The following is a 24,036-nucleotide window of genomic DNA, read 5'->3' as shown; positions in this document are numbered from 1 at the left end:
GGCTATAATAAAAAAGACAAGTACTGGCACTGATACGGAGAAATTAAAGTCCACATACACACTATGGAATTGTAAAATGGTATAGCCACTTTTGAAAACATTCTGACAGTTTCTCAAAATGTTAAACAAAGTTACAATATGACCCAGCAATTCTAGCCCTAGAGTAATGAAAACATGTCTACATAAAAACTAGTATAGAATGTTTATAGCAGCATGATTCATATAGCCAAAAAAGTGGAAAGAACCCAAATATCTACCAACTGATGAACGGATAAATAAAATGTAGTACATCCAGATAACAGAATATTACCTGACAATAAAAATAAATGAAATGCTGATACATTCTGCAACATAGATGAACCCTGAGAACATTAAGTGAAAAAAGTCAGCCACAAAAGAACACACACTGTATGATTCCATTTATATGAAATGTCCAGAGTAGGCATATCTACAGAAAAGAAAGATTGGTGATTGATTGCCAGGGGCTAAAGGAAGAGAGAATGGGTAGTGACTAAGGTATGGGGCTTCTTTCTGGTATGATGAAAATGTTCTAATATTGACTAGGTGATGGTTGCACATCACTGTGAATATACTAAAAATCACTGAATTGTACACTGCAAGTGGGTAGATCGTATGGTATGTGAATTTTATCTTAATAAAAGTGTTATTAAAAAAATAATCCTATGAGTTTAAGAAATAAGACAGATGGTAACAAGAATGTAAAGATAGCCCATGGGAAAAAATTATTACTATTTTGCTTTGATTTTTAAGTGAACACAGCTCACTGTCTGCCATTAAGTAAATCAAATTACAAATCTGCATGGGAAAGAGCCTGGCCAGGAAAAAATGACTGTGCCCTGGAAGAACTCAGATTCCCCTCAAAAATGGACTCAAAAATTCTCAGCAACTGATTCCGATTTAAGGAATCAGTCACCTACTGCTAGCTGAATCAAATCATGCCTGCTAGGAAAAAGGCAGTATTTAAAAAGCGGGCCTTCAAAAGTCACGTCAGCAGTAAATACAAGAATATCTGCAATCACAGCTCCTACCAAAACACCAAAAACTTTACCTGTGAGCTTTCAGTATCCTCTGGGCAATGGCATCTCCTATCTTATTGAACACAATCTTGTCATCGGCGCAGCTGATAAAAAACTGGTTCTATGAGAAACAAATAGGATAATCACGTAAGTCTTTCTGTACGTAAGGAAAATGTGGTCTATAACAAGATCTACTTTTATATTTTTAAAAAGTGTCTGGTCCCTAAAATCACCTCAGGAAAGGAAATGACGTTGAGAATAAAAGAAACCTCACCTTGCTCTGGATCTCATGGATTCCTGAGTGATAACAGGTATCACATCTTAGTGAGGGGAAAGGCTAAACTATTATTTCAGCATGCAAATTCCTTGGAGGTTACATTTTAGAATGATAGGAACACTCCCAAATTAATCAATGGGGAAATCAATTTTTTTCAGATTCACACATTGTGTAAATGCTTATGATTAAAATTCTACATTGGCAACATTCTATCTCATGCTAAGTTTACTTTTTTAATGGTGTAGATAGCAGAACCCTGGTTTAATTTTCTCCACCTTTTCCCCATCATTGGCTAGTATCTGCTCTGGCCTTATCTCATTTGTTTGGGTCTCCTATTATTCCTGAACTTCCATTTTAAGTAGCTTCAAATCTATTTCGTATGTTGCATATACAGAGGGTGCCAAAAAATGTATATACATTTTAAGAAAGGAAAAAACTGTATTAAAAATTGTAATATTCAATATGTACCAATAACAAAAGATGAATACAAGTCATGTGTACACATTTTTTTTTGACACCCCCGGTATGTAAATAAACAAACCAATAAAATGGAAAGAGAAATATTTTTAGTTCTTTTTTCTTTAAAGGCTCCTGTTATTCATGCAGCTATAAAACATTCTGTAACACTGTTACTAAAACACCAAGATACAACATTATTATCATAATCGCATAAAAGATTTAGTTGCTGCATAAAGGAACGTTAAAAATTGGATACAAATATTATCACTATTACATGTTCTATTTATTACATGTTCTATTGTTAGAATACACCTGTAAGTTAAAAGTATAATCATCACGAAGTAACATTTGCTCATCATCTTAAAGAGAGACATTAGCAATAAGTCAATATATGATTATCATCCCTTTGCAACATTATCATGTTTATTACTATACATATTTTTACACTTAAGTGCATAAACCTGTAAACTACCTCCAGAAGACAAACTTACAAGAAGACATTGTGCAGAAACTCATTTGAGAATGTTTCCCCTTAGGGCATCAAACAGTCAAAACCTCAGGGGCAACCAAACCATGTTTGTTTTTCTGAATTCCTATGACAAGTTTAACCTTCCTCAGCAGCTGTAACACACTCTGGCCACATGTCATGTCCTTGATTTCTCCTTTTTTGGGGGAAAGCAGGGTGGATGCCGATCACTTCCCTCGCCAGAGGCAATAACCATGTCAATCAGATTACTGTCCACAGTCAATGTGTATCAACACGGCATTAATGACCTCATGTACTACTGAGGTAGCGTTAATCACAAAAGCTTTTTATCAAAAAGAGATAAAGCAAAGGGATTCTGGGTGATCGGTGAGCCAGCTGTGAACATCTCACATTATTATGGTATAATCATTGAAATTAATAATACTGATCATATCAGTATTACTGAACTCCAGACTTTATTCAAGTTCATTCATTTTCCCACTAATATCCCTTTTCTGTTACATGACCCCATCTAGTATATCATACTGCATTTAGCCTGCTCGTATTTTTAATAAACCTTCTCTTTCTCCAAGTCTGTGAAATAAATAAGGCTCCAATTCTTTCCTACTTGCCTTTGATGAATTGTCACTGTGTGGAAGGGGAGAGGGCCAGGACTCCAGGGGAAGGAAAACAGGGCTAGAATGATTTTCTCCAGCCACTCCATCTCCTTCCACACATCTTCAAAAATTCAGTGGAAAAGACTACAATAAATGAGGGAGATGTGCTTGGATTTATTTTTGCATTGTCATTACTTTTATTTTTCCAAGTGCTTTGAGGTAGCTTAGATCTACTCGGAAGTACAATGAAGGTTCCCAAAGTAAATCCAGTGTCACTAGATTTTCTCCTGATCTCAGAACACAAACTCCGGGATCTGTAAAAATGCTTTATAATGCATAGTCATTCATACAGAACTGAAGAAGGTGGTACCTGCCCTCAATACTCTTACATCTTCCTTTTCCACGTTCCTTGCCCCACTCTCCCCCTACTCCAACATCCCCAAAGTGGCGTCCAGTGCTCTCTATTGTAGCACCTTACCCCTGTGTGTTCTCTCCTGAAGCAGTCCATGCCTCACACACCCTCCAACTCAAGCCAAGTTAAAACGTACACATCTATATTGGGGGATTTCTGGCCAACAGTATGACAGAGAGTTGATACATTTTAATCATAAGAATTTGGGGAGACTCTTATTAGAGTCCCGAGTTGATGACAATGCACAGCACATGTCAGGTATGCTGGGGAAGTCAAAATTCAGGTGACCCAAGGCTTCTTCAGATCTCCACATACACTACTAACAGAGGATGTCCCAAATTCAGGGACCCTGCAGTCTCTGTATGGTATTCATGGGAAGGCAGGTTGTCAGATGAATTTACACGAGCAAGACTTACTTCTATATAGATGTAGTGCTTGCTGTTCTCTATCACATGGACGTAAGCGGTGTGGATGGACGCTTCATGGTACTTTATCCCAGCAGACCAATCAGCAGCAGAGCGGAGCAACTACAAGGCAGCAATCAGAAGTGAGCAAAACAGAAGACACCAGATGTATGAATGCAACGAAGTCCACCCTTTTTGCTTTAATACAACTGAATGATTCCAGTGGCTTGAGTGTCACGTGTGGGCCAAGGGAGAGGAGGTTGGTTGGGGAACTGGTCCTTGGACATCATCCATACTGAAGGGGCCCAGCCGGAAATCAAGTCCTGAATATGCCCTCTTCCACCCAGTGTAATTTTCATTTAAAACTGGAAACCATGAGAGTATTTCAGAAGTATAACACTTCTTCTGGTGGCTATGAGGAGAGTGACCATGGTACTCTTTTTCCATGATAGTTCCAGTTACACCAGAATGACTGTTGTTCGGGTGTATTTGATAACAGTACCACTGTTAGTCCCAGAAGTGTCCTGGTGTGAACCATAGGGTATGGTCACTCTAGTTCTGACTTGATAATGTGATTATTCTTTTCTTCCAAATAGATATTGTTCAGATTAATATATTCTAAAATACAAATAGATTCAGTTAGTCATCTAAACTTGATTCTGCCTTTAATTGGCTGTCTGATCCTTGGCAGGTCACTTCATCTCTCACCTTTCTCACTCATACCGCCTCCCTTGTGTCAGACACTCACCGGCTCCCACCCAGATTACAATAAGAGCTTCCAGCTCAGATACCTGAGTATCTGTTAAATACACGGACACAGAGCTGCATGGCCTAGGTTCAAAGCTTAGCTGAACCACTGAGAGGCTTTGATCTTGGCCGACTTGCTTAACCTCTTGGTGCCTCAGATTTCTGCTCTATAAAGTGGAATATCTACTCTGCAGCGTTGTAGAGAGGATACAAGGATTCCTGTGGAGTGTGCAGAAGGAGGCCCAGCACCGAGTAAGTGCTGTGTAAGTGTTTGCTGTGCTTAATGAGAACAGTAGAGGATGGTTTGAGCGGTGGCAGATCATGTTAGCAACCCTGCTGAGAAGACTGACTGCATGAGACGGTGGCCTAACCGACATGGAAGGCTTTTTTTTTTTTTTGGGGGGGAGGCTTTTTTAACACTAAGAAACCTCTGGCTGTAACTTTTCTCAACATTCTAACTGTAATAGAATTGCAGTACCATGTTCGGCATATAGTAGATGCTCAATAAATACTTATTAATTGACTTTCCTTAAGTAATATCAGGACATCACATTAGAATGTCTGTAAAAATAGATTTGCTATTTCTGATTTGAAATGAATGTTGAAGCTGTTCTTCATGAAGTCAACAGAAATTGAAAATAAGAGAATGGCCCATCCATATTAGGAACACATAAAGAGATCTAACACATGGTCAGTTTTACGTATGTTTTATATAAAAGATCTGGTACAATTCTTGCTCTAATCAATAACTTAAAAACATTGTATCTATAAGGCTACTGAAATTCAAACCTAATACTTTCTAAAATCAATCGTTTCGTCTTCAAAATGTTATTTCTTCAGTATGAGGTACTTATTAAAAAATAGCTCCCCTCAAAGCATTTTCCTTAATTTTGTTACATGAATATGTGCAATAACTTGGGAAAATTTAATTGTGAACAGGAGTAGTCAAATATCTGAGGAAAAAACTCATCAGGAAAATTTAGATAAATATGACCGACACTGGGACAGTATCTTGATTTCATATCATCTCCAAAGAACTGTATTATTGTTCATTAGTATAAATAACAAACGTTGAACAAATAGAAGTTTTAATTCTTAGTCCACTCAAATTTATGCTGAATTTTGTTGCTATAGTGCATAGCCCTGAAAAATGCAGGCCACCTTGCAAAGATTCTTATGCCACACATATTGATCTAACCCTACATAACTCTGGAAACAATGTTTAATATCCTGAGGCTCAATTTCCTCCACTGTACATTTGAGATTTCTCTCTCTCTCTCTCTCTCTCTCTCTCTCTCTCTCTCACACACACACACACACACACACACAGCTGATATGAAGAAAAAAGGGCATAACAAACACAGAGCTATGATACATGGCACTTAAGAGATACTCAGTACAAGGGATGTCTACCTCTGTACAAGTTGCAGGCCAAGTTTATAGACCACCCTCGGTGGTAACTTCTTAGAATTCCCCTCAAATCCAGAATCCTTATGCTGTCTTTCCTGTCTCACTCTCAAAATGTGCTGTGATTCAAAGATTTAATAAACTTAATCTCATAACATATGAATTAGAATTGTCAAATAGGTTTCAACTGACAGGTCAAGTCTAATTGATCCAAAGTGGCTTCCTGGACACCTCTGTTGACGAGATTATTGGATCTAGATACTGGGTTAGAAATCTGAGGTTGAGGTCCCAAGGCTGCCTTGGAGGGCAAAGCATGAAGGTCACATATTTGCCGTTTTTCCTGTGTAATGGTAAATGTGTTCCTTTATAGAGGTATTTACATGTTTAAAGTAAGTACATTTGTAAGCCAAAATAAAAACATGGTATTATCAGCCTGTGGGAGAGCATAAATCAAGTGAAGGGTCACCCCCCCCACGACACACTGATGCCTCTAAAACCACAGAATGTGAGAGGTCACCTGTATCCTAAGAAGGTTCAGAATTCTCTACCCCACTGAGTCTCACAATGAAAACGTATGTCATTTTAAAACGTCATCATTTTTGGTTAAACTTGAACCTATCTTTCAAGCAATACAGAAAAGAATCACCTAGGATTGTTATTCATTTACTATTATCCTAATCATTTAAAACCTGGCAGCACAAGATAAATTAAAAATATAACTTTGCCTTTTCTCCTGCCTCCACCCTGAACCATGGAACCCTGAGGTGACGTACAAATCAACTGCTTTAAATGCTTGATGGTCTAGAAAGTTTGTAAACAGCCAAATACGTCAAACACATTTTGATGGACTTTCTTTTGTTTTAAATTTAAGATTTACTCTCTCCTTTTTCTTAACTGACCTAAGCAACTTGTCTTGAATTTCTGTTTTAAACTAGGGTAACCGAGTCAAGCCTCAACCGCCCCCTTATGCACACAGAAAAATGGCTACCTTAGTGCCCCAAGTACACTGAGAATCACAGCTAACCCACACTTTTCAAACCTCAACTTTGAACACACACTTTTAAAGTATATAAAAAGGGCATGTTTCTGATTTTATGTTTTAGCCTCAAAGTTGTAACTAGAACCAGTCATTTCCCTTGAACCGTGTGTGTCCTATTCTTTAACTTAAAAGACAGCCTTCTCTTGGGCCCTAACATACAGTAGACCCAAATTGAATATATGGATGGAAATTCAGAAAGCTCTTCTTGAAGGAAAACTTTCTTAGTGTGTGTCCCAAGGGCTTTTTCTCATGCTGCCATGCTAGAATTCCCAATAAATTCAGCAGATATCTTAAGTCCTTTGTATTTCCCTAAGCTCCCAAGTCGATCCAGGAATGAAGACTGTGTGGACAAAAGCACTTTTTGTGTGTCTTTCACGCAGAAGTTGGCATCTGTGTGGAGGCTCCAGTGGCATGCATGGGCTGGGGAGAGAAGGGAAGTGCTCAAATTGTTGGGCCTTAGCCTTCCGGTCCAAATGGGGGAGCACAGCAGGTCAGGAGCACCAAGAGATAAGCTCTGTTCAGGAATCTCCCACATACTGTCGCGCTCTTCCTTCTAATAAGTATATTTCTGTAGTTGAGAGTCATCTGTTCACACACAGTTGGCAACTATTCTAATAACATTATCCTTTTGACGGTACAAAAGGGGACAAAAGTTAACTTGAAGGCTGAAGGAGAGGCAGAAAGCGTAATTTTTGAAGAGTAAGTCTTAAGGGGTATGAAGTCATAGAAAAGAGAGTGATTGCAACCCTCCTTATTTGAAACAGTCTGCTGAACAGTTACGACCTCAGGCGCTGGGCGCAGACTGCTTGGAATCTAGTCTCATACCCACCACTTACTCACTGCGTTATTTTAACCTTGCAAAGTCCTAGTTTCTTCATCTGTAACAATACGGGGGGCAAAAAGGGGTACAATTGACTAGCTGGTGAGTGTTAAATGAGATAATGCACAAAAAGCTTAGTGCAGTGTGGGGCATGGAGCAAACGCTCCCCATTTGTGTGGCTTCAGCCAGATCAGAACAGAGGACCAATACAAGGAATTGGCCCTGCACAAAGACCTGGTCCATCAATGGAGAACAGCTTCCACGTCAAGAAACTTCCTTAGGAATCAATTAAGTGGCTCTCTTTGTCCTATCACAACACAAAACATTTTGCTGTCCTTTGAAATCTACATTAATTCCTACCCTGACATCCTGTGGAGTGTCATTTGGACATTCATCCCAAGCTTAGGAACAAATTTTTCCAGTAGTATAATTTGAATGTCATTCACTTACCTGTATATTTTCTTTTCTTTTTTAATAGAGAAAGAGATTGAAGACAAGACTCCAGTGGAATTATTTCCCTCAATCTGGTAGGACTTCTCAGCAATGATTTTATAAGGAATGGCTTTTCTACAATTAGCTGCCCAGTTTAATAAAAAGGATTATTCCCATGTTTTGATTCTAAATTGATGCTAATTTGTCATCAGTAATCTTTTATTTTAATAGGCATGTCAAATGTGCTCGACGTCATTTATCTTAAGTGGTAATGGTGGCATTCAAGAAGCTAGTTTGTTCTTTTTAGGGAGAAAGGTTTTTAAATATACTTTGTGTCTAAGCAGTTTCAGAATCATCTTTTCCTCCAACCCGTTTCCACACGTCCTCCTGCTATAACTTTTCTGAGTGCTCTTGGAAGGCTTCTGAGAATGCCCAGCACTGAGGGGAAACAGCCGAGATTATTTTAAAAGTGTCGGTAGAAGATACTCAACTACACTCTCAAGTTTGGATGACTTTCTGAGCAGCAGAAATTCCTGTTGGTGGGGGCAGCCTTCCTTTGCGTGGTCCACAGCTCTCCTCTCCTTAGCTGGCTGTGTCAGCCTTTTGCAACAGCCGTGCATAATGGCTGGTGTGGAATTCCCACCAAGGATGACTGGGCCTAATGTTTTTCTATTAAAAAAATAAGTAATTTGGTTTCCTTCTGCAGATGAAAGAATAACATGACTTTTATCTATTATTAACTTTAAGAAATGTTCTTTCTCGCCATTTCAATAAATAGTATATGGTATAAAGATTTTGTATCCAGAACTAGCCTGGTGACCCATCCTGAGAAATGTCAACGTCTTCATTGCAAACTTTTGAAAACATCTGGGAAGCTTGAAGGTTGTAGTTAATATTGATATTTTCAAACTAGTGCATTCTTCTAAGTGCTTTGCATGGACTGGTTTATTTAACCACCATCATGCTATAGACAGATATTATTATGATACCTGTTTTACCAATGAAGGAATACAGACAGAGAGGTGAAGTAAGTTTCCCAAGGTTACACAGCTCGTATGTAGCAAAGCTGGGATTTGAACAGTCGAACTCTAGAACTGCCTCTTTCCCTTGCTACATGATATTGCTACTTTTCAGTGAACAGAGCAGCGTGTGGTCTCTCAATTATGTTATGAATAAACTGTGTTAACAATTATGTTAAAATCTGTATTAAAAAGAATAAACCTAAGGAGGAATTTTATTAAATTTCTCAACTAAGGTGTGTTATAGTTATCTGACTATGGCCACATGATAGCTGAGAGAGTGAAAGATTTGAAAACATGACAATAAACCTTTGGAAAATTAAGTAACTTACATAGCCAGGTCCTAGCTCCCTGCACCCTTCTGGATTCTCCAGAAAACCAGGGATTGGGCCAGATTATTGCTTTCACCCTCTAAGCTCTGACTTAAAAACAGGAATGTCCAGAAAAGATGGATAATGCTTCGAGCCAATAAATAATGTGAAGTGGTGAAACAACAATGTGGTCAGAACTTGATCAAAAGGGAGAAATGAAACAGAGTTCTTTTTTCAGTTTCTGTTCATCTCAGACTTTCCTGTCTTTGAAAAGATGCACTGCTTTCCCACTGCTTTCACAACTGGAGTTATTTCAGCAGTTCTGAAAAACATCAACTGGTAACCCGTAGAGATCCAGGTTTTGGGAGGGCTAACACTTTTAAAGTTCAAAGGGAATCCATGTTAAGAAAAAAAATACTAATTTACAAATACAAAATTAGTATGTGCTAGAATTACTGTAACAGCCTCTTGTCTCCTTGCTTTCATTCTCTCTGTAGTCTAGTAAATTCTTCATCTGTATAAGCTTTAGGTTCCAAAGTGTGTTTGTTCAGAGAGATGCAAACAGACATGTGACAAAATGAGAGGTCCTCAGTGATTTAGCTTGGGAAATTCTCATAGCATATTCACTCTTAATGAGTCCATGATACACATGAGCATAACAAAGGACTAAGAAATCCTATTTTTTAAACATCTGCAAAAATGTTTCTGTCCATTAGAATCTTTTTCTGTAGAATAGCTGTTAGCATTTCACAGGCAAAACCCAGCTTGGGGAACTCTGATCTAGGTTAATCTTCATAAAACATTCATCTATCACACTTCTTCCTGGATGAAAACAAAAAAGTTCCAAAGTTCACTAACACCTCCTAGATCAGGCCAGCACTCCAGGACCTTCGGCCGTCAAAACTTCATCTATCACTCCTTCAAGATCAAATGGTTCACTGCAGTTATTCCACCATCGTCTGAACATGCAGGCTTATTCCTTAGAGAGGACACCCAGTTTTCTCCCTTTCATTTGCCGAGCCTCCCAGCCTGCTGGTCCATACTTTCATGCTGGCGTTTAGTCCCAGACCACACCTTGCAGTGTTAACTGGATTCTCTCACATCACAGCTTGATCTCCCCCAGGTAACTATGTTTTCGGAGGCAGAGAACTCCCTTTCCTGTCTGTCTCCTCAGCATCTCAGTGTGCATGGATGACTTCACTGGACAAACAGGTGGCACTTCATAAACATATGTTGATTGAATAAATGAATTAATGAGTGAGTGAGTCTTGGTAAACATCCTTTCAAATTAATTGGCATTATAGGTTCCTGGGTCCAGCCCACCTGAGCATATCAAGGATGAACACAGACGCATATAGGAGAGAGCACTGATCTAGCCCGATCTCTAACACAACAACATCCAGTGATGCAGAGGAGCCAAATCAAGGGCGGCGTTTTGTAGCTGGGACATGCAGAATATCTGTCTACCTGACCAGGGTGGCAGGATGAGAATATGTAAAACAGGGCTTCACCAACAAGCATTAGAAGACGTACAGATAGCAACACTGGGATAAAATGTTCTTTGCCGATATAATACCCAGCAATGCCTTTTCCACAGATGCTTAATTATCTGCTAACTTTGATAAGTTGATCATATCTTAAATCTTAAATTCTCTTGTTTTTTAATATCAAGCCTCCTATTTTATCTTACATCATGGGTAGTTTCCCCCTTCCAGTAGAATAAAATTAAACAGGTTCATAAAATATTAACTTACATATGAATGCATAGAATATCCCTGTGCCTCTAAATTTAAATTAGTTGTCTCCTTTAGCCTGGAAGACTAAGGATTTGCTATAGGTATTTATCTTAAGTGGTTTATCTTTCTGATTGTTCTATTATTTGACTTACGGTCTGAAATGTCTTTTTCTTTCTTATATACACACAACTCTACTGGCACAAAGTAACTCTACTGGCACAAAGTAACTGAATGAGGCATTTCATTTATATCACCATATTGCCTAGAATCCATGTCCCAATTGTGTAAATCCGTACTAGTGTTTTCAGTAGGAGACTGCTGCATCTTTATTTACACAATACTTTTCATGCTGACAGCGATGACTGAACAAAAGGCAATGCTGAAAGCGCCCCATCCCAGTTCTGTCCTTGCGTGAGCTCAAGATATTTGAGCTGGAGTTGGCAGAGGGAGCTAACAATGGCCTAGAGTAGGATTTCAAGCTCCACCTCTATCGATGCCTTGACCCTGGACAAGTCTCATAGCCCCACTGGGTCTTAATTCCTTTATTTGTCATTTGAGATGGTTGGACTGGATGTACCAACATTCTGTGACTCTACTAAAAGACCCTCTACAAGGCATCTGGTTACTTAGGAACTAAAATTAGACTGAATTATAACTAGCTGCCTAGACGCAAAATTTCAGCCCCATTCCGGGTGCTTAACCAGTGTCAGTCCCTGGTTTACTGTGGATCATGTTGCTATGGTCGTTTCAAAAGGAATTACAGGACAAGCCTTTCCTTGACTGGCTTTGTCTAAGGGTGTGCATTTATTATATTTATAAAAGAGTTTTGAAAAGACAAATTTAATACATTTTAAATAGGAAATCTAATACTAAATTTGAAAAGGTCCATTAGGATTGCCTTTGGAGTTGTCCTTATTGAAAACCATGAAGCTAGTGCAATAGGCATTTAGTCCAGTAAGAGTCATTTTACCCACCAGCACCTTGTGAAAAAGAAAAGCCACACTGACCTGTACGGTAGCATGGACGGACCCAGGCACTTGATATTTCAACTCATGGGCTGTTGTCTGAGACTTTGGAAGCAGAAATGGATAAGAAAGGGATCGATATTTTGATTTCATAATCTAAAATAAAGAAAAACCGGTTAAAAAAAAAGATTCAAATGAGAAAACAGTTCCATTCTTCCCTACTTTGTGATTGCAAAAGAAATTCAAGTTCATTTGAAATAGAAAAAAAAAAAAAGTGTTAACAGTGGATATTTCTAGGTAAAGAGGCAATAGATTATTATTGTTTTCTTATTATTTGCCTGACAGAGAACTCCTTTGTTCCTTCTTCACCTTTCATAGGGAGCACGTATTGCTTTCTATTTTTAAAGAAAGCTTAAATAAAATCTAGAGATATAGAGGAATATAATTACAAAAATGGAATTATTATTTTGCAAACTGATTTTTTACTATGTTGTAGATATCTTGCCATAGCAATACAGTAGTATATATCATTTTTTAATAACTTCATAGTAAAATGGTATGGAAGATCACAATTTGTTTAAAAAATTCCTCTTAATGGACACTTCAGTTATTTTGTATTTTATTTGAATTATTGAAAGCAATGTCAAAATAAATTACTTTATTGGATTACTTCTTTAAAACCAGAAAAAAATTTTCTGGGTCAAAATCTATACACTTTTTAAAAAGCTTTTCGGTGTTATACCAATTTTACCCAGAAGCAGGGAATAAGAATATCAAAAATCCCAAACCCTATTGCAAATATTAGTAGTGTTTTTCTATCTTTGCTTATCTAGTAGGTTAAAAGTAATATTACTCTGTTTAATTCACTCATGCCCCCTAAATGTTTATCAAAGATATTTCCATTATTTCTAAGAACTCCCACTGTTTATAATGCTATGTAAATGAAAAATAAGGTGAGACTCTAAGTGGTTAATAAAACTCAGTCTTTTTCCAAATCATCAGGGAGAATACTACCTCGTCATCATCTAACGTAGATAAAATGGAACGTTAATAATACCTGGATGACAGGCACGTGACTTATGAATGGTAAGTGAAATTCAGCAGAGTAATGAAGGCATACTACAGACGACCCAATCTGCAGAAGAGAAAAATGGCTACCTCTTCTCATCCTGCTCCCTGTGCTCAGAACCCCCTCTCAGAAGCCCCTACAGTACAAACCCAGTGCAATGCCAGAACTGGAAGGACTTCAAAGTCTGAGCTCTCTCATCTAAACAAGGCTCCCATGCTCCAGGTGACTATCCACCCAGGGCAGATGCTTCTTCAGCAACACTGAACGTCCAAGATGTTAAAAGGGTTAAACCCACTGGCCCTGATAGTAGTATCTATCCTTCTGTGCTCTGAATCATCTGTAGCATAAAAGCTCAGGGGCATTTTCTTTTTCTTGTGCCCAGAAGCCAAGGTGCTCTGACAAGCAGGCACCTAACAGCAGATGAATAACACAACTGTGGCCACCAAGCAACCCCTTCTTGCTAATTCTCTAGGTTTCTCCTCTTCCAGACCTGTCTTTCTTTACACAGACTGAATCATGATAAAACCATCCATGTACCTTTGTGAAGTTCCAGCGCTGTATGAAGTGACGTGCCACATCACGAGCTGCCTTCCCGTGGACCACAGAAGCAATGTCATGCCATGGCATCCGGGGAGTGGAGTACCTGTCAATGAAATCTGCCCAGGTGCCCCAGGCAAGGATCATCACTAACTTCTGTGCCAGGGACGGAAGCCACCTGACCCCAGCGCTGACCCCAGCACTGACCCCAACTATGATAAGTAAAAGGCATGTGGTACTGTCCACTAGACGTATATTTCCTGGCTTGGGTGAAATAATATCTTCATAACCAACGGACGTATAGACAGATCTCACATTGAAGAACACAGTCCCTCAGGCATCCCCCTCCCCAAATATGTTTCCATGGCACTGAGTATTAGATAACCACTAGACAAGGCAAGATGCGAATTGGTACAAATTATCTAAGGCTGTGTACTTGATATTACTTTTTTTTTGTACTATTGAAATAATATCAGGCTACATAAGCGGTGCCATCTCTATCTCCTCTTATATATAGAAGCACCGTGATAATATGAAAATATGTCATTTTAATGATGGAAAATGAAGATGATAAGCAGAATAGATGATCAAAGGAAGGGTAGCATCTTTTGTAAAATTACAGATTATTACCCCAAATACATGCCTATATAAAACCTGGAGGTTTCAAACAAGTACGCTCTATTTCAATGTTCTTTTCTTACTGTAACTACAAGAAATCCTTAATTATATGACTGAATCCTAGTCTCCAAACTTTTAGCAAATATTCAAAACAAAACAAAGGAAAACAAAAGACACTCGAACATGCACTCGCATACCTGTCGGGATGTTGCCCAGTAAAAGACTAAATATAAGCAGCCACCCACTACCATGGTACTCACCAGCGAAAGGTTTATCAAGCTGAACCCAGTCTTTGAAGACGAAATTGCAGTAGTCCTTCCCATGCCAGAATCTGGTTTCCCCGTGCAGCTCTCCCACGCCTGTGTGCAAACTGCGGACAGAGCCCGTGTCTGTGAACGGAGCAAGACTCACTCAGAGACTGTGGTTCAGGCGGGCCCCAGGAAAGGAGGCTCAACTCTCATTTGTGAAAACACCTAAAGACTTATTAACTTTTCTTAAGACTCAAAATTAGGGCAGCACATGTCTATTCTATCTGCGGCTATGGACTGACAATGTTTTATAAATCTCAAGTTTTTATTAGGGGGCAGTCAGGGTTATAACCAGGTTCATCATGTGACAATGAAATTCAACATTCTTATTCTTGCCATCCACCAGATCACTGGAAGAATGGATCACAGCGTTCACTGTGAATAAAGAACTTGCTAGGAGGGACTATGAGAGAGCAGTAAAGCCAGGTCAGGTAGAGAACCAGGAGGTGTAGAGGCCATAAAGAAGTTACGTCTTTCTCTTTCCTCAACCAATATAAGGAATAACTACTACCCACTTCTTGTTTTCTGCGTCTCAAAAAGAAAGAATCTCAAATTTGTAAACAGCCGACATTCTAGCCCTGGAATTGGCCAGCTCAGTGACACTGCACTTCACCATTTTGGGTCAGAAATCCTTCCTGTGTGAAAGGAAGAATTTGGCCTAGATGACATCTAGGATCTTTGGGGCTCTAACGTTCTATATTTCTAAACTTATAAATAACAGCCAGAAAAATTATTGCAACAACAGCCAGAAGCTTATGACTACATAGGCGCAAAAGCAGCCCGCTACTGCCACATTTCACGAAGAGCTTTCCCGGGACAGTTTTATTCAGGGGCAAACACTTTGACTTAAATCGTTTGTATGTTTATAGGCTATATTGACCACAGAGACAACTAAGCAGGAAGACCGGCCGAACTACAAATCACAAATGCAGCGCTTGGCACAAAAAAAGCACTTAACAAACAGACATGGGATGCAAAAATATTCGTTGAGTGAATAGATAGTACCACATGCGGCAGCCAGTGAGAGTACTGAGCTGGTCCCCCTACCACCACGCTGTCCCAGATCTGTCTTTCTAAAATGCAGACTCCTTGCTTAAAAGCTTTCTAGGATCACTGCTGCCTACAGCGGGTGAATTCTAAGGGCTCAGTGTACACAGAAGCCTCTTCCCAAACTGGTGCCAAGCTCTCTCTCTGGTCCTTGCTCTTCCCCATACAACCCAGGCTCCATGTGCACCATATTTCTCACTGAGGTTTGACAGGCCTGGTCTGTCATGTCTCTGTGCAGTTGGCACATTATTCCTTCTGCCTGGAATGCTCACCCCTTCCTCTCAGGCTGACCTCCTCCTCATCCTTTAAGAGCCACTTTGCTGTCACCTGCCCTGGGGACACCTCCCAGCTCCCAGTAGGGACAGGCTGTCCCTAGCAACTGCTGTAGAACCATTTATTTCATAATGACGCTCCCTCCCCGCTCGCCACAAGTCTATAATGTAAATTGCTCACAGGTGGGGAGTGTATCCCATCACTGCCTGGTGTAGGACCTGGCGTTCCATAGGCAATCGATAAGTATTTGCAGGGCGAGAGTTCCTAAACAATCACCCCACACACTACTAATATTCTATCTCAAGCTGAATGATTAACCTTCAAAGGTTATTACAATTTTCTATTAAAGAAAAATGTCTTACCGTGCTAAAGATTAACAAAACTAAATGTTAAAAATATAATTCTATTGACTTCTCCCAGTAATTTATTTTCCTGCTCTATAAGACTGAGAGGACAAAGTACTGGCAGGTCTGTTTGCTCATCTGTCGGCTCGTTAGTAAGCCTGGCACTTTGTTTAAAAAAGGAAAAGAAAGAAAAAAGGGACAAAGAATGAGATAAATAAGGAGTCAAATTCCAAATTGAAAATATACTGTCGTTCAGGGTGGCCTGCGGGGTCTGTGCTCCCGCTCCCCACACAAGAACGCAGGATATGGTGAGGCCAAAAAGGAACACCCACGGAGCCATAGGTAGGGGAGTCACACCACTATAGTCTCACCGGAGGCTGGATTCACACAACGTGCGACCTGCTGTCCGCTTTTCTGCCAACCGACCGACTCTCTCGACTCCCTCTCGACTCCACTCCCCAGCGCAGCCACGGCAGTTATATTAGTGGCCAATGGCTCAAGGGTTACAGCTGACGGCCATCTACTACCCGAGCCAGCACCTTTCCATGTGAGGCCGAGAGCCTGGAAACTGCTCTCTGGGGCTCTGTCCCCACATATACATATGTATATATAGCATACATAAAATTTGTTTTTGTCAATTGAGAAATTCTAAGCTAAAGTTTTACATATATACACATACACTTGTTTAAAAATTAGCTTCTACCTGACAATCAGTTATGGTAAGAAAAACAAAACCAAGGAAATTCTTAGTCTTAGAAAATTATCTTGGTACTAATTGTATTCCACCTGCTCCTAATTCAAATCTGTTTTTGTTTTTGGTCATGGCCTAAACTATTCCAAAACAATCAAGGTCCTCCTAGGAACAGATAAAATACTAAGGCAAAAGAGCCCAATACTCCAAGTTACTAAGATTACCGCTCAGAATCGCACAAACGCCTGTATAAAAAGAGAGGGTGTTTTACACCAGCAATGCTGACCTGAGGGGTTCTCACTAGTCATTACCTGATTCACAACTGATTTCATAATTGCACCTGCCTTGCCTTTCGGCACGGGATTTTCATGCCAGTTTTCTGCAATCCTCATTCATCAGTGGCGCAGACTCTGGCTGCTAACATTCATGAAAATAGTGTCTTCCTGTCCCTCGCCCAGTGTCTTCTGGCTTTGGCACGTCCTCCTCCATTTTCTCTCATCTCTTGGCTTTCAAGGTTGCATTCCCCTACCATTATTCCAACCCATCTTCTGGATCTTTCCTCACTCCTCCTCCCTAACAAGGTTTTCCCCCAACTTTCTCTTAAGTGTACCCCTCTAGCCCTGGCTTCTCTTTTGGGCTCTGATCTACAGCCACTTCTCGTGCCTCACTTGACCTAACTGTCCCACCAGAACTTTAAAATCGCATGTCCCCCGAGAATCATTAGCATCCCCACAAAATCAAGTCTTCCCACGAGACTTCTGCTTTCTGTTTATAGTTCTTCAAGTTCAAACCTCAGAATCACCTTTGGCTTCTCCCGCTTCCCTGTCTTCTCTACCCACCTCCCCGTCACCACTTCCCAAGTCCTACTGACATTCTGCTGGTTGTTCCTTTGGAGAAAGTCTGTCCCATTCGCTTCATTCTCAGGCCCACTGGAACAAGTCCGTCAGGCTCCCCGTGTCTCTAGTGTAACTTAGTAAAACGCTTAACCCTTCCACTTGCCCACTCACCTTTCAACCCCCCCAAATCCCCCCTCCTCCCCGTAACCCCCAGAGATTCTCCAACATTTAGTTGATGAAGTTCAATGTCTCAAGGCCCTCCATATACTGGTACAGATATATCGCACACCCCAATCTACACAAGTTAATTAAACTTTAACCACAATTCCAAACCCCCAAAGCTCTGAAAATCCAACGGTTTTTCACACCTCATTTATTAGCAAAACCTGACCTGAACTGACAAGAGGTTATTATCTTTATTTATCCCACTTGGTGTTGCACAAATATAAACGATTAACTTATAGGGTATTCCCTGAACCCTGCAACGAGTGTAACATAACATAGAGTATAGGTATTATATTACCTTTCTAAAATCCAGAATCTTTTAATTTCTGAACCACATATGACCCCCAGCATTTTGCATGAAATGGTAGACCTCTATGTATTTACTACATTCCACACCTAGGTCTGAAATAAATACCTTGGGAATTCCTCGTATCTGTCCCTTACAATATAATGTTTACCTGGAATGCCTGTTTTTGCCCTGCTTAGTCTCTATCTACTGAATTTCTGGTTATGTTCAAGGCCTCAATGAGTTACATGTTTTTTTAAATCTTTTGGTTTTGAACCTTTTTTGGGTTTTGGCATTGTGGTTCAGGGTTTACACTTGTGGAGAAGGCTTCACCGACAATTCTTCTCAAGTAGGGTTATCTCCCCCTGATGAATTACTAAGACACTAGGTTAGTAAAATACTTAAACCTGACACTTATCTATTAGATAATAAGCTCTCTGACAACTGAAAATAAGTCTCATACATCCTGTAGCACTGCATACCTGAGAACAGAGTCTAAAACCAACTTAACCTACTATTCACTGTCCCTCATGATTAGGTATCGGAGTTTGAAACACCTGTCTCAACTAAATTGAGATTTGCCCCCTAAGCCATATATTTAACCTTGATGAAAAGGAAGAGATCAGCAAACAGACCCTGAATATAAGGACAATACAATTCAGTCCCTTTAAAATAACATCGTATCAAGCAAAGCAACGTCAACTTGAAATTCTCCCTTTTGCAACCTAATTTAAAAAAGAGAAAATCTTGAAGATGGCTGAGTGATTTGGAATTTAAATACATACTACAGACGTCTACCATGGTTACTAATTACATTTAAGATGGTGCGGTTTTCCTACTTAAACACCTACAGTGATGCTGCATGCACTCCCTCATGACTTCTGTATGCCACCAGGAAAGTTCACTAGAAGCCCAATTCATCACGACCTCCGGCATGCAAGCGAACCTGACGTGGCCGAGAAGCTACTCCACTTCGTATCCTCAAGAAAGGAAGTTATTAACACAAGCAAACATTCCGTTTCAAATTTCTAATGAAGAGTCACTCTATGCTTAATTTGGGTTTCAATCCCTTTGCGTACAAGTCAATATCAGTTTAAGTCATTACATGATTTAAATGGAGAGCTATGCTCTTTAAACTTCCTTTATTATTAATAGTAGAATCTTACTTTTTTTTTCAACACAAATGCACACAGAACTCCAATATATAAAACAATACAAGCAGGATTGTTCTGGTTGAATCAGGGATCAACAGAGGTGGGAGGGCCAGGGGCCCACTTGCTCAGTACCCTCCTCAGAGCCCCTGAAAAACACCAGGGTCCCAGGAACAGACTTGTGCAAAGCACTGCTCCACCAGAAGGACTCAACTATCCTTTGGCTTCCCTTTTTACGGAAATTCATTTTTTTTCATATTAAAAAATTAAATTTGTATGTTAATGTAGTTATTGGAAAGATTTCTCTCTCTCTCATATCCCACACTCAGTACATTAGCAAATGCCGTGAGCTCCACCTAAGATGTATTCAGTACCTGCTGGGTCACTACTTGCCACCCTGGTCTGCTCTGAAATGTAAGTGAGACCTTGTCTGTCCTTTGCTCAAGGCCATCCGATGACTTTCTATCTCACTCAGTAGTAACAGCCAAAATCCTTTCAAGAGCTGCAAGCGCTTACATACTCAGCAGCCCTCTCTGACTCTGCTGCTGTCATTGTCCACACAAGCCCGCTCCATTCCAGCCACATTCCTGGCACACAGCAGTCTCCTCCTGCCCCCCAGACCTTCACTGGCTCTTCCTCATGGTGGGGACACCCTCCCCCCACACCTCCTCTTATCCTCATTCTTCTCTTCCTTTTGATCTCCGTTGAAAACTGCCCTGTTAGAGAAGAATTCTCTGACCACTCCCGTGTTTCCCCGAAAGTAAGACCGAACCAGAAGATAAGCCCTAGCATGAGTTTTCAGGATGACATCCCCTGAACATAAGCCGTAATGTGACTTTTGGAGCAAAAATTAATATAAGACCCGGCCTTATTTTCGGGCAAACACAGTAGATATAAAATGGTAACTGCTCCCCTCCGCTCTTCCCCCTTCGCCTGCTCTGTTGTTCTCCATGAGAATTCTGACTACTTGACATACTGTGTTTGATGAACTATTTACAGATACAATTCCCACCCTTAACCTCTAACTAGTTAACTGAATTTCATCTGTTTTGTTCACTACATCCTTAGTACTTAGAAGAGTGGCATGTTATAGGAGTTCAAGAAATACTTTTTTCATGAAACCAGTGAATCGTGTATATTTACTTGTATATCCCCACTTCGTTTTTAATGATAGCACAATTCCCTCAAGGGGATAGCCACTCATTATGTTCTTCACCATCCCCCTACTCTTGGATATTTAGGGTAACTACTTTTTTTTGTCTCTCTCTCTCTCTGTCTTAATGAAACAATGCTGCACTAGACATGTATCCAGTTTATTAGGGAGGTTTCCATCAGCACCTGAAAACCACTCACGTTAGTGTCCTCAGATCACCTTGCTCAGCCTGACACTGGCCTGAGTTACCTCCTCTGTTCAGCACCTGGCTGGCATCTGCTTTTCCACTTGCCCCCATCCTACTGTCAGCAACACAACCACAGTCAGAACTCAGACCCCTCTGCATCAGGGTTCGTCAACCTCATTCCACCATCTCATTTTCAACTTTAGTCCTAATGTAGCAAAGCCACCTGTGGAATCATAAAGCACTGCCTGGGCCTGTTTCCAATCCTTTACCTTTAATAATTGCCCTTGCATTCGCCCCCGACCTGGCTCTTTGGATTACCCGGAGGCTTCCCAATTCCCTGTCTTAGAGCTTGGAAGGTCCGGCGAGTGCAGGAATCACTGTGAGTTGTCCCTGAGTCCACATATGCATCAAGTAATAGCTGGATGCTAAATAAATAAAATGTCTCCTCAGGCTCCTCCATTGTCTAATGTATACCAATTTTATGATTTATAACATGCAAATTCACTTAACAGTTACATTGGAGCTTTAGTTCATTATATATAATCAGTTTAAAACAAAAATAACAAAAGAAACACAGGGTCCCTAGACTAAAGAATGCTAGGAACCACTGCTCAAAGTCCAGGGTAATTTATCAGGTTCATTAGCTCCTGCCAGCCACAAGTGACTCACATCCAGCCACGTTAGCTGGGCTCTCACTCAGTCATCTCCTAAAGAATACACTAGAACAAAAGGTCATGATGTAGTAATCTACTTTTCTGCTAAATCACAAATCTGAGTCATGAACTCTGGGAGGCTGATAAACTGCAACTTCATTGCCCAAGTCACTTATCACCTCTAACCTTGAACTACCTCATCTGTAAAAAGAAGATAACACTATTACAACCAAGCAGCACAGGGCTTGGAGCAATGACCAGCAGAGTTTGCACACCATAAACACTAGCTTGTGATTTTATCACGGTTGCTATTTATTATGATGATTACTTGTCCCTATATCTGACCCACTGCCAAATCCTCTTCATTCCTACCCCCGTAAATTAGACCTGATTAATTTATTCTTCAAGTATGTGATTCTTCTTCAAAAAGAAGAATCATTACAGTTTTTAAAAATTCACAGCTAGAGCACGAAACCTCCATTCGATGATCATCAAGATTCTTAACTAAATAAAAGTCCAACTCTTTATTTCTGTTGGGGAATCCAAATGTGACTGTGGTATATCTTCCTAGTCTTATAACACAGACTGCATCTCAACCGAATGATGTATTTTCTAATATTACAATGCACTTGGTGCTTTCCCATTCCAGCAGTTTTGCTCCATTCATTTCCTTCACCTGCAATGTCTTCCTGTCCTCAGCTGCCCAATCAAATTACTTCCAAACCTAACTCTAATGTCCCTGTGTCATGAAAGTCCTTCTGGCTCCTCACAGAGAAGTCCCCACACCTTCCACAGAATGTCTACAACAGCCCTGAGCGGCAGGTGCCATGCACTGTACTGCTATTAGGTTATGTTTTATCTCAGTTGCTGGACTGTAGGTTCTTGTGGGGTGGGAATCTTGTGTCCTCTCCCATGCTTTGCTCTCAATAACATATGTGGCGTGAAACCGTGTGAACAGAAAGCCAATCCAGAAACACACTCTGCTCATGCAGCAGCAGCCAAAGCCTAAGCGGGTTCCGTCGTTTCACACAGTCACTTACCAACGTTAGGTCTAGCGAGTCCCTGCTCAGAACCATTGGAAGAGCGAAAGAGTTTCAAGTGGGGTTTTAAACCATGGATTAAATTCTGACGACTTCTACAGTGATTACAGTAACCTGGAGAAAGTTGAGAGTTCTTTTTTTACAAAGAAATATGTTTGCATATATCAGGCTTTGCAAACTGGAAAGCAGGTTTTGATCATTGTTAATACGAGGCAAGAGTACAACATCAGTCACAAATTCTGTGCAACAGAAAATTACAGGGATTTTAAGGCAAGTATAAAAAAGAACAGTACATTTATAAGATGTAAAATTTCCGATGTTTGAGGATAAAAGCTTGATGTATTTCTGGATGGGAAGAGAAATGAAATTTCTTCTATAAAAACTTTATAAAGTGTTCTTCATTCTTTTCTTTTTCCTTTGTAACTTGGCACTATTGAATAAATGCTTAGTCATTCTGCTACCATCCAAAGCACGAATTGTGGTTGTTAGGACTACTGTGAATAAAATGAAGCCAACAAAGCCATGAGCTGGCATGATGTTGACCAAGATGCTCTAGTGACCTTTCGGCATTGCTCATTTTACTCCATTATAGAAAGACAGGTTTTGAAAACAGGACTAGAGTGTCTGGCCACGGGGGAACCGAGCATCGCGGAGATCATTTCCAGCAAAGACGAGGACTTACTGGAGCTGCTGTCAGTGCTGCTGATGCTGTCCGTGCTTTGCAGGTGGTGCCTCTGCAGCTGCCGATAGAGGCTAAATTTGGAGAACCTTCTAGACTTTCCTATTCCTTTCAGTTTTGAATCCGTGTCATTAACACTCTTCAGGATGGGCAGCTTTTTAGGAGATTTGTTTCTATCTTTGAGGCTTAAGGATTCCATAGACTCTGATGTTTCAGCCTAAGAAAATTATTAGAGGGAGGGAGGGAGGGAGGGAGGGAGGGAGGGAGGGAGGGAGGGAGGGAGAGAGAGAGAGAGAGAGAGACTGCATAAGATACACAGCAGTGTGGCCCTTTAATTCCAGTCAGGTGAGGTGTAAAGTTGGCACACGACAGAAGCTCCCTAACAGACACCCAGTAATGTGTGAGGTCAGCCACAGGGCAGTGGGGAATTCTGGGGAGCTGTTTAAATACTACCAAAGGCGTACCAGGCATGCCTTTGTAGTTCTCCTTTAGGGTGGCCAAACTCTTGACATTTCATACCAATTAATCTTTTTATCTCAAATACAGTTATATACGTTACCTTCACTGTTGAGCTACTGAACTTCTTCCTCTGAGAAACATTAAGTAAGCAATGCTTTTTCTGTCACCTACTCTCCCTATTACCTATTCACTAAATCTCTATTTTCCCAGAAAAGTCTGTAACATATCCATCAGTCCAATGTTTTAATCAGTGTATTGATATTTTGGCAAACACTTGAGCTGAAATAATAAATACATGGAGCTAGGCATATAGATATTTTGGCAGCTCTTGA

The 24,036-nt window shown here is 40.3% G+C and overlaps 1 protein-coding gene across 5 annotated transcripts in view; it reads right to left on the bottom strand.

The window, feature by feature from the left end:
- Nucleotides 1–24,036, bottom strand: part of PLD1 (phospholipase D1) — a 180,045-nt gene that overhangs the window by 42,997 nt on the left and 113,012 nt on the right. For 3 of the 5 annotated variants that reach the window (XM_033128195.1, XM_033128186.1, XM_033128213.1), the window contains 7 exons: nucleotides 23,249–23,462; nucleotides 22,567–22,680; nucleotides 14,633–14,761; nucleotides 13,755–13,873; nucleotides 12,191–12,304; nucleotides 3,685–3,795; nucleotides 1,070–1,158 (listed from right to left, as the gene is read on the bottom strand). In XM_033128195.1, the coding sequence (XP_032984086.1) occupies nucleotides 1,070–1,158; nucleotides 3,685–3,795; nucleotides 12,191–12,304; nucleotides 13,755–13,873; nucleotides 14,633–14,761; nucleotides 22,567–22,680; nucleotides 23,249–23,462 (890 nt within the window). The remainder of the gene's footprint in view (nucleotides 1–1,069; nucleotides 1,159–3,684; nucleotides 3,796–12,190; nucleotides 12,305–13,754; nucleotides 13,874–14,632; nucleotides 14,762–22,566; nucleotides 22,681–23,248; nucleotides 23,463–24,036) is intronic. The other 2 variants (XM_033128221.1, XM_033128205.1) reach the window with 1 other exon arrangement.

This window comes from Rhinolophus ferrumequinum, chromosome 2 (genome assembly GCF_004115265.2).
Source record: "Rhinolophus ferrumequinum isolate MPI-CBG mRhiFer1 chromosome 2, mRhiFer1_v1.p, whole genome shotgun sequence".
Lineage (NCBI taxonomy): Eukaryota > Metazoa > Chordata > Mammalia > Chiroptera > Rhinolophidae > Rhinolophus > Rhinolophus ferrumequinum.
This window is presented reverse-complemented; position numbering and strand designations above follow the sequence as displayed.